The sequence below is a fragment of the Rattus norvegicus genome, chromosome 17 (genome assembly GCF_036323735.1).
Source record: "Rattus norvegicus strain BN/NHsdMcwi chromosome 17, GRCr8, whole genome shotgun sequence".
Taxonomy (NCBI): Eukaryota; Metazoa; Chordata; class Mammalia; order Rodentia; family Muridae; genus Rattus; species Rattus norvegicus.
The window spans coordinates 62,491,978-62,510,916 of NC_086035.1; the positions used below are offsets into that span (position 1 = coordinate 62,491,978).

Here is an 18,939-nt window from a genome sequence, read left to right on the forward strand (position 1 = left end):
CACACACAGTGTGAGGAAAGAACCAAGTTGCACAGGTTGTTGTCTCTCTTCCATGCTCACTAGGGCAGTCACGTGACAATACACTCAAATAATTAGCTAAATCTAATTTGTACAATGTATCATTTCAAAATTGTGAAATTTATTCATTGTTTCATTTGTGTTCACTGCAGTTTTGCAGGTATGTTGGCAGAGTGGATATGCCTGCTGTTGCTCTTGAGATATTTCTCATGGTGCCTGAAATATTACTATACAGCCCCACTTGAAAAAGAAAAACGGTATTCTGAATACAACTCACTTACCCAACTTGTACCATCCAAGGTCATCTGAGGCTGTTCTAATTCTTCTGTTCGACATTCTGTCTTAACTTTTAGCTGCACAAAGTCATGTTTCGAACTGAAAACCATATTGTAAAATAATTAGGCTCACAGATAAATTAAACACAACAGAGAGCTCCTGAAATATTTAGATTGTTTTCTAAAATTATTCAAGTGAATGGCTTGGTAACCATGTTTTCTGGCTGTGCAATGTTGTCCACACAGCAACTTTTGAGATAAGGTTAAAAGTATGCATTTCTACTTCTGTGCATGTGGTCCTTGAACATATAAAGCATGCATACTGCTGAACCCCAACCCAGCATGCAGGTCCATAATTCAAACAACTTCAGCAGTAACTTCTCAATGGCACCAGAAAGGACTCTTATCAGAAATGCTATGACTTCATCTTGTATTGCTTATTTCCATTATGGGCTCTCAATTTCCTTGCCATTCTGCTTTCCATTGTACCTCTCTTGCTGCTCCAGCATGTCCTCTTCTCGACTTGAAGCATCTTTTCGTGACTTGGAGCTAAAAGTCTGGGCATAAATGGAAGATAAATGTGTTAGTCATAGTCCAATAAATGCTGTGCAATCCTGCACTTCTGCAGTCCTGAACTATGCTCAATTCTCACAGGAAATATGAAAGTTTCTGCCCTTCCATGTATTTACTGTGACTCTGTGGAAATTGTAGTCAACAGCTGTTACAATAGGACTCTAATAACCATAAAGCCTAAAGTGAGGATGGCTGGTAATTCCAATATCAAAATAAATTGTGCTATTTAACAAATAAATTTTATCTGTTACTGAAATTGCAATAATGGGCCAAGTGGGGAGAAATGGTAAACTACATAAGGTAATAATTTATACAATTATATCTCAGGAAATCACGAAATATGAAGTGAATATTACTTATATTAGTATATGTTACATATAAGGATGTCTCCAAGAATAAATTACTACTGTGTTCTTTAGTAAATTATGATCCCTAACCATGTTTTACTAAATGCTATTTGAAGATAAATAACATCAAGATAGGTAAGTAATTTGTCTCATGACATGTGTATCTACGTGTGGAGAATATCTTCTCTTACATGCAAAAAACAAAGGTAAAATAAGTGCTACATTGTTTTGGGGAGAGGAGGGCTATTTGTTTTTCTTTGTTTATCTGTTTGTTTGTTTGTTTTTTGGTTTGTTTGAGACAAGATATTTTGGTGACTCCCTGGCTGACTGGAACTATTTCTATAGATGAAGCATGCCACAAATTCAGAGATGTGTCAGTCTTCAATGCCTGTGTAATGAGTCAAAAGTGCTGTGTCAGCAAATCTGCTCAAAAGCTAAGTTATTTTACAAAGAAAAGCATTGAGAAATAATACGATAAGTCATAATATTGAGAGAAATATCCAGATGTAGAACCATTGATGCCCAGTTTCTGAAAAATAAGGCAAAATTAGTAAATGCTACATTAAACTGTGTTTTTGTGCTCCTCCACGTGTAGAGGATAGGAGTAAGTTTACTTCACATGTTGCTATTCATGTACCTTTTTAGAAAACATGTTTTTTTCCATCTGTAGTTTTTCCTTGTTATTCAATACTGTACTCATAGGATTTTTCTTAACGTTCAGAGTATAAATAATCTGATGATCTGACAAATCCATGAGACTTCACTGGTTCACATCATCAGGGGTAGTTGTTAATCTACGATTTCAGAACTGCTCCCTCAAGCTGAGAGAACAATCAGGAAAACTGGGGTTAAGGACGTTTTGCTGCATGCAGGAAACACACCTCAGTGACAAAGACAGACACTACCTCAGAATAAATGGATGGAAAACAACTTTCAAAGCAAATGGCCTGAAGAAACGCTGGAGTTGCCATCCTAACATCAAACAAATTTGACTTTCAACCAAAACTCGCTAAAAAAGATCAAGAAGGACACTTCATATTCATCAAAGGAAAAATCCACCAAGATAAACTCTCAATCCTAAATATCAATGCTCCAAATGCAAGAGCATTTACATTCATCAAAGAAACCTTACTAAAGTTCAAAGCAGACACTGCACATCACATAAAATTAATAGGAGATTTTAACACCCACTCTCATCACAAGACAGATCACAGAAACACAAATTATACAGAGACATAGAGAAACTAACAGAAGGTATAAACCAAATGCATTTAACAGATATTAATAGAACATTAAACCCTAAAACAAAAGGATATTTTTGGTTGTATGCCTAGACGCAGGCCGACAGGAGCCGGATGTAGATCGCTCCTGAGAGACACAGCCAGAACACAGCAAATACAGAGGGGAATGCCAGCAGCAAACCACTGAACTGGACCCCTGTTGAAGGAATCAGAGAAAGAACTCGAAGAGCTTGAAGGAGCTCGAGACACCTTATGAACAACAATGTCAAGCAACCAGAGCTTCCAGGGACTAAGCCACTACCTAAAGACTATACATGGACTGACCCTGGACTCTGACCTCATAGGTAGCAATGAATATCCTAGTAAGGTCACCAGTGGAAGAGGAAGCCCTTGGTCCTGTTAAGACTGAACCCCCAGTGAACGTGATTGTTGGGGGGAGGGTGACAATGGGGGGAGGATGGGGACGGAAACACCCATAAAGAAGGGGAGGGGGAGGGATTAGGGGGATGTTTGCCGGGAAACCGGGAAAGGGAATAACACTCGAAATGTAAATAAGAAATACTCAAGTTAATAAAAAAAAATAAAAAAAGGATGGACCTTCTTCTCAGCACCTAATGGAACCTACGCTAAAATTGACCATATCATTGGCCACAAAACAGGCCTCAACAGATACAGGAAGATAGAAATGATCCCATGCACCCTAAAAGAACAGCATGCACTAAGTCTGGTCTTAATAACAACAATAAGTTCAGAAAGCCCACATATACATGGAAGTTTAACAATGCTCTCCTCAATGACAACTTGGTCAAGGAAAACATAAAGAAAGATATTAATAACTTCTTAGAACTTAATGAATATGAAGACACAACATTCCCAAACTTATGGAACACAATGAAAGAGGTACTAGCAGTGACTAAAACTCACACTTCTGAGAGCCTGAAAAAAGAAACAGGAGAGAGCAGATGTCAGAACCTAGACAGCACACCTAAAATCTCTAGAACTAAAAGAAATAAATAAAACCAAGAGGAGTAGAAGGAAGGAAATATTAAAATTCAGGGCTGAAATTAACCAAGTAGAAATGAAAAAGACTATATAAGGAATCAACAAAACCAGGATCTGGTTCTTTGAGAAAATCAACAAATAGATAAAGCCTTAGCCAGACTAAACTGAGGTCACAGAGAGTGTATCAAAATTAACAAAATCAGAAATGAAAAGGGAAACATAACAGAATCTTAAGAAATTAAAAAAAATCATCAGTTCCTACCACAAAACTTTATATTCAACAAAACGGGAAAATCTGGAGGAAATGGACAATTTCCCACACAGATACCAGGTACCAAAGATAAGTCAGGATGAAATAAACCATCTAAATAACTACATAACTCCTGAAGAAATAGAATCAGTTATTAAAAGTCTACCAAACAAAAAGAGCCCAGGTCCAGATGGGATCAGTGCAGAATTCTCTCAGACCTTCATAGAAGACCTCATACCAATACTGTCCAAACTTTTCCATAAAATAGAAACAGATGGAGCACTACCAAATTCCTTCTTTGAAGCCACAAGTACTCTTATGCCAAAACCACACAATAACACAACAAAGAAAGAGAACATGAGACCTATTTCCCTTAGGAATATTGACACAAAAATATTCAACAAAATTTTAGGAAACTGAAAACAAGAACTCATCAAAACAATCATTCATCATGATCAAGTAGGCTTCATCCCAGGGATGCAGGGATGGTTTACATACAAAAATTCATCAATGAATCCACTATATAAACAAGGTCAAATATAAGAACAACATGGTCATTTCATTAGATGCAGAGAAAGCATTTGACAAATTTCAAAACCTCTTCATGATAAAAGTCCTGGAAAGATCAGGAATACAAGGTCCACATCTAAACATAGTAAAAGCAATACACACCAAACCAGTAGATGACATCAAACTAAATGGAGAGAAACTAGAAGCAATCACACTAAAATTAGAGACTAGAAAAAGACTTCCCAATCACTACTTCTTCAATATAATACGCAGAGTCCTTCTCAGACCAATCAGACAACCACAGGAGGTCAAAGGGATACAAATTGGAAAGGAAGAAAACAAATATCACTATTTGCAGATGATATGATGGTGTACTTTAGAAACCCCAAAAGTTCCACCACAGAACTACTTACACCAATAAACAACTTCAGCATTATCAAGTGTCAGGATTTAAAATGAACTTAAACAAACTGGTAGCCTACCTCTACTCAAAGGATAAACAGGCTGAGAAAAAATTAAGGAAATGACACCCTTCACAATAGGCCAAACAGTATAAAATAGATGGGTGTGACGTTAAACAGGCAAGTGAAAGATCTGTATGACAAGAACTTCAAGTCTCTGAAGAGAGAAATTGAAGAAGATCTTAGAAGATGGAAAGATCTTCCTTGCCCATGATTAGGCAGGATTAATATAGCAGAGATGGCCATTTGGCCAAAACAATCTGCAGATTAAATGCAATACCCATCAAACTCCAACTCGATTCATCATAGAGATAGAAAGAGTAATTTGCAAATGCATATGTAATAACAAAAAACCCTGGATAACAAAAACTATACTCAACAATGAAAACTTCTGGGGGAATCACGATCCCCTACCGCATGCTGTATTACAGAGGAACAGTTACAAAATATGTATGGTATTTGTACAGAGACAGACTGGTAGATTAGTGGAACATAATTGAAGACCCAGAAATGAACCAACATAGCTATGATCACCTGATCTTTGACAAAGGACCCAAAACCATGCATTGGAACAATGAAAATATTTTCAACAAAGGGTGCTGGTTCAACTGGTGTTCAGCATGTACAAGAATGCAAATCAGGGGCTGGGGATTTAGCTCAGTGGTAGAGCGCTTACCTAGGAAGCACAAGGCCCTGGGTTCGGTCCCCAGCTCCGAAAAAAAAAATAAAAGAATGCAAATCAATCCATTTTTATGACCATGTACAAAGCTTAAGTCCAGGTAAATAAAGATCCTCCACATCAAACAAGGTACCCTCAAACTAATAGAAGAAAAAGTGGGGAAGAGTCTTGAACACATGTGCACCAGGCAAAATTTGCTGAAAAAAAAAAAAAACAACAACGATGGCTCATACTCTAAGATCAAGAATCTACGAAAAGGACCTCATAAAACTGCAAAGCTTTTGCAAAGCAAAAGACATTGTCATTAGGACAAAATGGAAAGCAACAGATTGGGAAAAGATGTTTACCAATGTTACATCTCATAGAGGGCTAATATCCAAAATATACAAAGATCTCCAGAAGTTGACAGCAGAGCACCCAATAACCATATTAAAATTGGAGTACAGAGATAAACAAAACATTCTCAGCTGATGAATCAAAAAGCACCTAAAGAAATGTTCAACTCCTTCCTCATCAGGGAAATGCAAATCGAATCAACCCTGAGATTGCACCTCAGACATGTCAGAATGGCTAAGTTCAAAAACTCCAGTGACAGCAGATGCCGGCGAGGATGTGGAGAAAAAGGAACACGCTTCCAATGTTGGTGAGATGGCAAACTGCTTCAACCACTCTGGAAATCAATCGGGAGGTTCCTCAGAATATTAGATAGTCCACTACCTGAGATCCAGCTATCTCTCTTGGGCATCTACACAAAAGATGCTTTAACATACAGCAAAGACACATGCTCCACTGTGTTCATAGCAGCCTTATTTATAATAGCCAGAAACTGGAAAGAACCCGGATGCCTTTCAACAGAGGAATGGTTTCAAAAAATGTGGTACATCTACACAGTATAGTACTACTCACCTATGAAAAACAGTGACTTCATGAAATTCATAGGCAAAGGGATGGAACTAGAAAATATCATCCTGAGTGAGTTTACACAATCACAGAAAAACACATTTCTCTTGCAGTCATTGATAAGTGGATATTACCGAAAAGCTCGAATTACCCAAGATGCAATACAAAGGCCACAGGAAGCTCAAGAAGAAGGATGACCAAAATGCAGATGCTCCCATGCCTACTTAAAAGGCAGGAAATCATCCATAGGAAGGGAAATGCAAGCAAAGTTTAGAGCAGTGACTCAAAGAATGGCCCTTCAAAACCTGCCCTACACTGGCCCAGTTATATACGGTAACAAAAACGGCATGAGATTGATGAAGCTAGAAAATGCATGCTGAAAGGGGCTGAATATAGGTCTCCTGGGGAGACACATCCAGAGCATGTCCAATGCAGAAGTCAATGCTAGCAGTAAACCACTGAACTGAGAATATGGCACCCTATGGGGGGAGTCAGAGGAAGTATTGAGAGAGTTGACAAAACTTGCAACCACATAACAACAACAATGCCAACCAACCAGAGGTTCCAGTGACTAAACCACTACACAAAGACTATACATGGAATGGCCCAGGGCTCCAACTGCATATGTAGCATAGAATATACTTATTGGGGCACCAGGGAAGGGGAATCCCTTGGTCCTGCCAAGGTTGGTCCCCCAGTGCAGCGGAGTATGGAGGGGGGAAAATAAGGGTGGTCTATAGTGTTCACTACCCAGTGGTGTGAGGGGGTGGAGGGAATGGTTGTTCATGGACAGGAAACTGGGAAGCCGAATAAGGTCTGAAATGTCAGTAAAGGAGTATATCTAATAAAGCAAAAACAAAAAAAATTAAAAAATTATCCCAGTGGGTGAGTTTCACAAATAGATAACATCAGTTTTAAGGTTATTAGACGTTCAAGAAAATATGTATACGTAAGTATATTTCAGACAGACAAGATAGCTTCATGGGTATAGGTGGTTGACACCAAGCCTCGCTGTTGATCAGAGTTCGTTCCCAGGAACACACACAGTGTGAGGAAAGACCAAGCTCCACAGGTTGTTGTCTCTCTTCCGTACTCACTAGGGCAGTCATGTGACAATACACACAAATGATTAGCTAAATCTAATTTGTACAATGTATCATTTCGAACTTGTGAAATTTATTCATTGTTTCATTTGTGTTCACTGCAGTTTTGCACATAAGTGTGCAGAGTAAATATGCCTGCTGTTGCTCTTGAGATGTTTCTCATGGTGCCTGAAATATGACTATACAGACCTACTTGAAAAAGAAAAATGGTAATCTGAATACAACACACTTACCCAAGTTTTACCATCCAAAGTCATCTGAGGCTGTTCTAAATCTTCTGTTTGACATTCTGTGGTACCTTTTAGCTTCACAAAGTCACATTTCGAACTGAAAACCATATTGTAAAATAATTAGGCTCACAGATAAATTAAACACAACAGAGAGCTCCTAAATTAGATTCTTTTCTAAAATTATTCAAGTAAATGGCTTGGTAACAATCATTTTTCTGGCTGTGCAATGTTATCCACACAGCAAGTTTGAGATAAGGTTAAAAGTATGCATTTCTACGTCTGTGCATGTGGTCCTTGAACACATAAAGCACGCATACTGCTGAACCCCAACCCAGCATGCAGGTCCATAATTCAAACAACTTCAGGCAGTAACTTCTCAATGGCACCAGAAAGGACTCTTATCAGAAATGCTACGACTTCATCTTGTACTCCGTATTGCTTTCCATTGTACCTCTCTAACTGCTCCAGCATGTCCTCTTCACTACTTGCAGCATCTTTTCGTGACTTGGAGCTAAACGTCTGGGCATAAATGGAAGATGAATATGTTAGTCATAGTCTAAAACATGCTGTGCAATACTGCAGTTCTGCGGTCCTGTACTATGCTCGATTCTCTCAGGAAATATGAAAGTTTCTTCCCTTCCATGTATTTACTGTGACTCTGTGGAAACTGTAGTCAACAGCTGTTACAATAGGACTCTCATGGCCATAGAGCCTAAAATGAGGATAGCTGGCAATTCTAATATCAAAATAAATTGTGTTTTTTAACCATTAAATTTTTATCTGTTACTGAAATTGCAATAATGGGCCAAATTGGGGAGAAATGGTAAACTACATAAGGTAATAATTTATACAATTATATCTCAGGAAACACTTCACTGAATATGAAGAGAATATTACTTGTATTAGTATATGTTACATATTAGGATGTCTCCAAGAATAAATTACTACTGTGTTCTTTACTAAATTATGACCCCGAAGCATGTTTTCCTAAATGCTATTTGAAGATAAATAGCATCAAGATAGGTAAGTAATTCGACTCATCACATGAGTATCTATCTGTGGAGAATAACTTCTCTTATATGCAAAAAACAAGGTAAAATAGGTGCTACATTGTTTTGGGCAGAGGAGGGCTATTTGTTTTTGTTTGTTTGTCTGTTTGCTTGTTTGTTGGTTGGTTGGTTGGTTGGTTGGTTGGTTGGTTGGTTGGTTCAGTGGTTGGTAGGTTGGTTTGAGACAAGATTTCTACTGAATCCCTGGCTGACTGGAACTATTCCTATAGACGAAGCATGCCACAAATTCAGGGATTCCTCAGTCTTCAATGCCTATGTAATGAGTCAAAAGTGCTGTGTCAAAACATCTGCTCAAAAGCTAAGCTGTTTTACAGAGAAAAGCATTGATAAACAACACGAAAAGTCACAAGATTAAGAGAAATATCCAGATGTAGAACCACTGATGCACAATTTCTCAAAAATAAGGCAAAATTGGTAAATGTTGCATTAAACTGTGTTTTTGTGCTCCTCCACGTGTAGCAGAGAGGAGTAAGTTTACTTCACATGTTGTTATTCATGTACCTTTTTAGAAAACATGCTTTTTCCAATCTATGGCTTTTCCTTGTTATTGAATACTGTACTCATAGGATTGTTCTTAATGTTCAGAGTATAAAGATTCTGATGATCTGACTAATCCATGAGACTTTACTGGCTCAAACAACGAGGGGTAGCTGATAATCTAGGAAGTCAGGACTGCTCCCTCAAGCTCAGAGAACAATCAGGAAAACTGGGGTTAAGGACTTTTTGCTGCATGCAGGAAACACACCTCAGTGACAAAGACAGACACTACCTCAGAATAAATGGATGGAAAACAACTTTCCAAGCAAATGGCCTGAAGAAACAAGCTGGAGTAGCCATTCTAACATCAAACAAAATTGACTTTCAACCAAAACTCGCTAAAAAACATCAAGAAGGACACTTCATATTCATCAAAGTAAAAATCCACCAAGATGAACTCTCAGTCCTAAATATCAATGCTCCAAATGTAAGAGCATTTACATTCATCAAAGAAACCTTACTAAAGCTCAAAGCACACATTGCACATCACATGAAAATAGTAGGAGATTTTAACACCCACTCTCATTACAAGACAGATCATGGAAACAGAAATTATACAGAGACATAGAGAAACTAACAAGAGTTATACACCAAATGCATTTAACAGATATTTATAGAACATTCCAACCTAAAACAAAAGGATAGACCTTCTTCTCAGCACCTAATGGAACCCACTCCAAAATTAACCATATAATTGGCCGCAAAACAGGCCACAACAAATACAGGAAGATAGAAATGATCCCATGCATCCTAAAAGAACAGCATGCACTAAGTCTGGTCTTCACAACAACAATAATGACAGAAAGCACACATATACATGGAAGTTTAACAATGCTCTCCTCAATGACAACTTGGTCAAGGAAAACATAAAGAAAGATATTGATGACTTCTTAGAACTTAATGAATATGAAGATACTACATTCCCAAACTTATGGAACACAATGAAAGCAGTACTAAGATTAAACCTCATACCTCTGAGAGCCTGCAAAAAGAAACAGGAGAGAGCAGATGTAAGAATGTTGACAGCACACCTAAAACACTAGAACTAAAAGAAATAAGTAAACCCAAGAAGAGTAGAAGGAAACAAATAAAAAAAACTCAGGGCTGAAATCAACCAAGTAGAAATGAAAAAAGACTATATAAGGAATCAACAAAACCAGGACCTGGTTCTTGGAGAAAATCAACAAATAGGTAAAGTCTTTGTCAGACTAAACAGAGCTCATAGAGATTATATCAATATTAACAAACTCAGAAATGAAAAAGGAGACATAACAACAGAATCAGAAGAAATTTGAAAAATCATCAAATACTACTACAAATCCCTATATACAACAAAAGAGGAAAATCTGGAGAAAATGGAAAATTTCCTACACAGATACCAAGTACCAAAGATATATCAGGAAGAAATAAACCATATAAATAACCCCATAACTCCTAAAGAAATAGAGGCAGTTATTAAAAGTCTCCCAAACAAAAAGAGAACAGGTCCAGATGGGATCAGTGCAGAATTTCCTCACACCTTCATAGAAGACCTCATACCAAAACTGTCCAAATTATTCCACAAAATAGGAACAAATGGAGCACTAACAAATTCCTTCTTGGAAGCCACAAGTACTCTTCTGCCAAAACCACATAATGTCACAAAAAGAAAGAGAACTTCAGATCAATTTCCCTTAGGAATACTGACACAAAACTACCCAGCAAAATTCATGGAAACCGGAAAAAAGAACACATCAAAACAATCATCCATCATGATCAAGTAGGATTCACTCCAGGGATGCTGGGACGGTTTAATATACGAAAATCTATCAATGCAATCCACTATATAAACAAACTCAAAGATAAGAACGACATGGTCATTTCATTAGATGCGGGGAAAGCATTTGACGAAATTCAAAACCTCGTCATGATAAAAGTCCTGGAAAGCTCAGGAATACAAGGTCCATCTTTAAACATAGTAAAAGCAATGCACAGCAAACCAGTAGATAACATTAAACTAAATGGAGAGAAACTAGAAGCAATCCCATTAAATTAGGGACTAGAAAAAGACTTCCCACTCATTACTTCTTCAATATAGTACTCAAAGTCCTAGTCAGAGCACTGAGACAGCCAAAGGACGTGAAAGGGATATAAATAAAAAAGGAAATAAACAAAATATCACTATTTGCAGACAATGTGATGGTGTACTGCAGCAACCCCAAAAGTCCCACCAGAAAACTGCTTAACCCAATAAACAACTTCAGCATTATCAAGTGTCGGGATTTAAAATTAACTTAAACAAGTCAGTAGCCTACCTCTACTCAAAGGATAAACAGGCTGAGAAAGAAATTTAGGAAATGACACCCTTCAAAATAGGCCAAAATAGTATAAAATAGATTGGTGTGACTTTAAACAGGCAAGTGAAAGATCTGTATGACAAGAACTTCAAGTCTCTGAAGAGAGAAATTGAGGAAGATCTTAGAAGGTGGAAAGATCTTCCATGCACATGAATAGGCAGGATTAATATAGTAAAGGTGGCCATTTTGCCAAAAGCAATCGACAGAATAAATGCAATCCCCATCAAAACTCCATCTCGATTCTTCTTAGAGATAGAAAGAGCAATTTGCAAATGCATGTGGAATAACAAAAAACCCAGGAGGGCAAAAACTATACTCAACAATAAAAGAACTTCTGGGGGAATCACGATACCCTAACTCATGCTGTATTACAGAGGGACAGTTATAAAATGTGTATGGTATTTGTACAGAAACAGGCAGGTAGATCAGTGGAACAGAATTGAAGACCCAGAAATGAACCCACATAGCTATGATCACCTGATCTTTGACAAAGGACCTAAAACCATGCATTGGACAAATGATAACATTTTCAACAAAGGGTGCTGGTTCAACTAGTTGTCAGAATGTAGAAGAATGCAAAACAATCAATTTTTTTTATTAACTTGAGTATTTCTTATATACATTTCGAGTGTTATTCCCTTTCCCGGTTTCCGGGCAAACATCCCCCTCCCCCCTCCCCTTCCTTATGGGTGTTCCCCTCCCAACCCTCCCCCCATTGCCGCCCTCCCCCCATAGACTAGTTCACTGGGGGTTCAGTCTTAGCAGGACCCAGGGCTTCCCCTTCCACTGGTGCTCTTACTAGGATATTCATTGCTACCTATGGGGTCAGAGTCCAGGGTCAGTCCATGTATAGTCTTTAGGTAGTGGCTTAGTCCCTGGAAGCTCTGGTTGCTTGGCATTGTTGTACTTTTGGGGTCTCGAGCCCCTTCAAGCTCTTCCAGTTCTTTCTCTGATTCCTTCAATAGGGGACCTATTCTCAGTTCAGTGGTTTGCTGCTGGCATTCGCCTCTATATTTGCTGTATTCTGGCTGTGTCTCTCAGGAGCGATCTACATCCGGCTCCTGTCGGTCTGCACTTCTTTGCTTCATCCATCTTGTCTAATTGGGTGGCTGTATATGTATGGGCCAAAAACAATCAATTTTTATGACCATGTACAAAGCTTAAGTCCAGGTAGATAATGGTCCTCCATATCAAACCAGATACCCTCAAACTAATAGAAGAAAAAGTGGGGAAGAGTCTTGAACACATGGCAACTGGGCAAAATTTCCTGAAAAAAACAAAACAACAGTGGCTCATGCTCTAAGATCAAGAATCAAAAAAAGGGACGTCATAAAACTGAAAAGCTTTTGCAAAGCAAAAGACACTGTCATTAGGACAAAATACCAAACAACAGATTGGGAAAAGGTCTTTACCAATCTTACATCTGATGGAGGGCTAATATGCAAAATATACAATGAACTCCTGAAGTTGACTTCAGAGCACCAAATAACCATATTAAAAATGGAGTACAGGGGTTGGCGATTTAGCTCAGTGGTAGAGCGCTTGCCTAGGAAGCACAAGGCCCTGGGTTCGGTCCCCAGCTCCAGAAAAAAGAACCAAAAAAAAAAGTCTGATGCTCTAAAAATGGAGTACAGAGATAAAAAAAACATACTCAGCTGAGGAATATCAAATGGCCAAAAAGCACCTAAAGAAATGTTCATCTTCCTTCCTCATCAGGGAAATGCAAATCGAATCAACCCTGAGATTCCACCTCAGACATGTCAGAATGGCTAGATCAAAACTCCAGTGACAGCAGATGCTGGCAAGGATGTGGAGAAAGAGGAACACTCCTCCAATGTTGGTGAGACAGCAAACTGCCTCAACCACTCTGGAAAATGAATCTGGGGGTTCCTCAGAAAATTGGATATTCCACTACCTGAGGATCCAGCTATATATCTCTCTTGGGCATCTACACAAAAGGTGCTCTAACATACAACAAAGATACATGCTCCACTGTGTTCATATCAGCCTTATTTATATTAGCCAGAAGCTGGAAAGAACCCAGATGCCTTTCAACAGAGGAATGGTTTCAAAAAGTGTGGTACATCTACACAATGGAGTACTACTCAGCTATGAAAAACAATGACTTCATGAAATTCATGGACAAATGGATGGAACTAGAAAATATCATCCTGAGTGAGTTTACAAAATCTCAGAAAAACACATTTCTCTTGCACTCATTGATAAGTGGATATTAGCAAAAAGCTTGAATTACTCAAGATGCAATCCACAGGATACAGGAAACTCAAGAATAAGGATGACCAAAATGCAGATGCTCCAAATCCTTCTTAAAAGGGGGGATATAATCCATAGGAAGGGATATGCAAGCAAAGTTTAGAGCAGTGACTCAAAGAATGGCCCTTCAAAACCTGCCCTACACTGGCCCAATTATATACGGTAACAAAAACGGCATGAGATTGATGAAGCTAGAAAATGCATGCTGAAAGGGGCTGAATATAGGTCTCCTGGGGAGACACATCCAGAGCATGTCCAATGCAGAAGTCAATGCTAGCAGTAAACCACTGAACTGAGAATATGGCACCCTATGGGGGGAGTCAGAGGAAGTATTGAGAGAGTTGACAAAACTTGCAACCACATAACAACAACAATGCCAACCAACCAGAGGTTCCAGTGACTAAACCACTACACAAAGACTATACATGGACTGACCCAGGGCTCCAACTGCATATTTAGCAAAGAATAATATTATGGGCCACCAGTGAGGGGAAAACCCTTAGTATTGCCAAGGTTGAACTCACAGTGCAGCGGAGTATGGAGTAGGGGCAATAAGAATGAGTCTATAGTGTTCACTACCCAGTGGGGGAAAGGGAAGTGAGGGAATGGATGCTTAAGGACAGGTAACTGGGAAGCAGAAAAAGATCTTAAATGTAAGTAAAGGAGTATATCTAATAAAACATAAAAACAAAAAAACTAATTAAAAAGTTATCCCTATGGGTGAGTTTCACAAATAGATAACAACAGTGTTAAGGTTATTAGATGATCAACAAAATATATAACATAAGTATATTTCAGACACACAAGAGAGCTCATGGGTTTAGGTGGTTGACACCAAGGCTCCCTGTTGATCAGAGTTCATTCCCAGGAACACACACAGTGTGAGGAAAGAACCAAGTTGCACAGGTTGTTGTCTCTCTTCCATGCTCACTAGGGCAGTCACGTGACAATACACTCAAATAATTAGCTAAATCTAATTTGTACAATGTATCATTTCAAAATTGTGAAATTTATTCATTGTTTCATTTGTGTTCACTGCAGTTTTGCAGGTATGTTGGCAGAGTGGATATGCCTGCTGTTGCTCTTGAGATATTTCTCATGGTGCCTGAAATATTACTATACAGCCCCACTTGAAAAAGAAAAACGGTATTCTGAATACAACTCACTTACCCAACTTGTACCATCCAAGGTCATCTGAGGCTGTTCTAATTCTTCTGTTCGACATTCTGTCTTAACTTTTAGCTGCACAAAGTCATGTTTCGAACTGAAAACCATATTGTAAAATAATTAGGCTCACAGATAAATTAAACACAACAGAGAGCTCCTGAAATATTTAGATTGTTTTCTAAAATTATTCAAGTGAATGGCTTGGTAACCATGTTTTCTGGCTGTGCAATGTTGTCCACACAGCAACTTTTGAGATAAGGTTAAAAGTATGCATTTCTACTTCTGTGCATGTGGTCCTTGAACATATAAAGCATGCATACTGCTGAACCCCAACCCAGCATGCAGGTCCATAATTCAAACAACTTCAGCAGTAACTTCTCAATGGCACCAGAAAGGACTCTTATCAGAAATGCTATGACTTCATCTTGTATTGCTTATTTCCATTATGGGCTCTCAATTTCCTTGCCATACTGCTTTCCATTGTACCTCTCTTGCTGCTCCAGCATGTCCTCTTCTCGACTTGAAGCATCTTTTCGTGACTTGGAGCTAAAAGTCTGGGCATAAATGGAAGATAAATGTGTTAGTCATAGTCCAATAAATGCTGTGCAATCCTGCACTTCTGCAGTCCTGAACTATGCTCAATTCTCACAGGAAATATGAAAGTTTCTGCCCTTCCATGTATTTACTGTGACTCTGTGGAAATTGTAGTCAACAGCTGTTACAATAGGACTCTAATAACCATAAAGCCTAAAGTGAGGATGGCTGGTAATTCCAATATCAAAATAAATTGTGCTATTTAACAAATAAATTTTATCTGTTACTGAAATTGCAATAATGGGCCAAGTGGGGAGAAATGGTAAACTACATAAGGTAATAATTTATACAATTATATCTCAGGAAATCACGAAATATGAAGTGAATATTACTTATATTAGTATATGTTACATATAAGGATGTCTCCAAGAATAAATTACTACTGTGTTCTTTAGTAAATTATGATCCCTAACCATGTTTTACTAAATGCTATTTGAAGATAAATAACATCAAGATAGGTAAGTAATTTGTCTCATGACATGTGTATCTACGTGTGGAGAATATCTTCTCTTACATGCAAAAAACAAAGGTAAAATAAGTGCTACATTGTTTTGGGGAGAGGAGGGCTATTTGTTTTTCTTTGTTTATCTGTTTGTTTGTTTGTTTTTTGGTTTGTTTGAGACAAGATATTTTGGAGACTCCCTGGCTGACTGGAACTATTTCTATAGATGAAGCATGCCACAAATTCAGAGATGTGTCAGTCTTCAATGCCTGTGTAATGAGTCAAAAGTGCTGTGTCAGCAAATCTGCTCAAAAGCTAAGTTATTTTACAAAGAAAAGCATTGAGAAATAATACGATAAGTCATAATATTGAGAGAAATATCCAGATGTAGAACCATTGATGCCCAGTTTCTGAAAAATAAGGCAAAATTAGTAAATGCTACATTAAACTGTGTTTTTGTGCTCCTCCACGTGTAGAGGATAGGAGTAAGTTTACTTCACATGTTGCTATTCATGTACCTTTTTAGAAAACATGTTTTTTTCCATCTGTAGTTTTTCCTTGTTATTCAATACTGTACTCATAGGATTTTTCTTAACGTTCAGAGTATAAATAATCTGATGATCTGACAAATCCATGAGACTTCACTGGTTCACATCATCAGGGGTAGTTGTTAATCTACGATTTCAGAACTGCTCCCTCAAGCTGAGAGAACAATCAGGAAAACTGGGGTTAAGGACGTTTTGCTGCATGCAGGAAACACACCTCAGTGACAAAGACAGACACTACCTCAGAATAAATGGATGGAAAACAACTTTCAAAGCAAATGGCCTGAAGAAACGCTGGAGTTGCCATCCTAACATCAAACAAATTTGACTTTCAACCAAAACTCACTAAAAAAGATCAAGAAGGACACTTCATATTCATCAAAGGAAAAATCCACCAAGATAAACTCTCAATCCTAAATATCAATGCTCCAAATGCAAGAGCATTTACATTCATCAAAGAAACCTTACTAAAGTTCAAAGCAGACACTGCACATCACATAAAATTAATAGGAGATTTTAACACCCACTCTCATCACAAGACAGATCACAGAAACACAAATTATACAGAGACATAGAGAAACTAACAGAAGGTATAAACCAAATGCATTTAACAGATATTAATAGAACATTAAACCCTAAAACAAAAGGATATTTTTGGTTGTATGCCTAGACGCAGGCCGACAGGAGCCGGATGTAGATCGCTCCTGAGAGACACAGCCAGAACACAGCAAATACAGAGGGGAATGCCAGCAGCAAACCACTGAACTGGACCCCTGTTGAAGGAATCAGAGAAAGAACTCGAAGAGCTTGAAGGAGCTCGAGACACCTTATGAACAACAATGTCAAGCAACCAGAGCTTCCAGGGACTAAGCCACTACCTAAAGACTATACATGGACTGACCCTGGACTCTGACCTCATAGGTAGCAATGAATATCCTAGTAAGGTCACCAGTGGAAGAGGAAGCCCTTGGTCCTGTTAAGACTGAACCCCCAGTGAACGTGATTGTTGGGGGGAGGGTGACAATGGGGGGAGGATGGGGACGGGAACACCCATAAAGAAGGGGAGGGGGAGGGATTAGGGGGATGTTTGCCGGGAAACCGGGAAAGGGAATAACACTCGAAATGTAAATAAGAAATACTCAAGTTAATAAAAAAAAATAAAAAAAGGATGGACCTTCTTCTCAGCACCTAATGGAACCTACGCTAAAATTGACCATATCATTGGCCACAAAACAGGCCTCAACAGATACAGGAAGATAGAAATGATCCCATGCATCCTAAAAGAACAGCATGCACTAAGTCTGGTCTTAATAACAACAATAAGTTCAGAAAGCCCACATATACATGGAAGTTTAACAATGCTCTCCTCAATGACAACTTGGTCAAGGAAAACATAAAGAAAGATATTAATAACTTCTTAGAACTTAATGAATATGAAGACACAACATTCCCAAACTTATGGAACACAATGAAAGAGGTACTAGCAGTGACTAAAACTCACACTTCTGAGAGCCTGAAAAAAGAAACAGGAGAGAGCAGATGTCAGAACCTAGACAGCACACCTAAAATCTCTAGAACTAAAAGAAATAAATAAAACCAAGAGGAGTAGAAGGAAGGAAATATTAAAACTCAGGGCTGAAATTAACCAAGTAGAAATGAAAAAGACTATATAAGGAATCAACAAAACCAGGATCTGGTTCTTTGAGAAAATCAACAAATAGATAAAGCCTTAGCCAGACTAAACTGAGGTCACAGAGAGTGTATCAAAATTAACAAAATCAGAAATGAAAAGGGAAACATAACAGAATCTTAAGAAATTAAAAAAAAATCATCAGTTCCTACTGCAAAACTTTATATTCAACAAAACGGGAAAATCTGGAGGAAATGGACAATTTCCCACACAGATACCAGGTACCAAAGATAAGTCAGGATGAAATAAACCATCTAAATAACTACATAACTCCTGAAGAAATAGAATCAGTTATTAAAAGTCTACCAAACAAAAAGAGCCCAGGTCCAGATGGGATCAGTGCAGAATTCTCTCAGACCTTCATAGAAGACCTCATACCAATACTGTCCAAACTTTTCCATAAAATAGAAACAGATGGAGCACTACCAAATTCCTTCTTTGAAGCCACAAGTACTCTTATGCCAAAACCACACAATAACACAACAAAGAAAGAGAACATGAGACCTATTTCCCTTAGGAATATTGACACAAAAATATTCAACAAAATTTTAGGAAACTGAAAACAAGAACTCATCAAAACAATCATTCATCATGATCAAGTAGGCTTCATCCCAGGGATGCAGGGATGGTTTACATACAAAAATTCATCAATGAATCCACTATATAAACAAGGTCAAATATAAGAACAACATGGT

At 38.1% G+C, this 18,939-nt stretch overlaps 1 protein-coding gene across 17 annotated transcripts in view; it reads right to left on the minus strand.

Moving 5' to 3' along the window:
- LOC103690071 (interaptin-like) overlaps nt 1-18,939 on the minus strand; it is a 280,846-nt gene that overhangs the window by 180,122 nt on the left and 81,785 nt on the right. For 14 of the 17 annotated variants that reach the window (XM_063277012.1, XM_063277015.1, XM_063277018.1 and 11 more), the window contains 6 exons: nt 15,460-15,527; nt 14,977-15,070; nt 8,041-8,108; nt 7,593-7,686; nt 783-850; nt 300-393 (listed from right to left, as the gene is read on the minus strand). The exons of 2 other annotated variants lie outside the window; for them this stretch is intronic. In XM_063277012.1, coding sequence (XP_063133082.1) covers nt 300-393; nt 783-850; nt 7,593-7,686; nt 8,041-8,108; nt 14,977-15,070; nt 15,460-15,527 — 486 coding nt within the window. The remainder of the gene's footprint in view (nt 1-299; nt 394-782; nt 851-7,592; nt 7,687-8,040; nt 8,109-14,976; nt 15,071-15,459; nt 15,528-18,939) is intronic. One more of the 17 variants, XM_063277016.1, reaches the window with a different exon arrangement.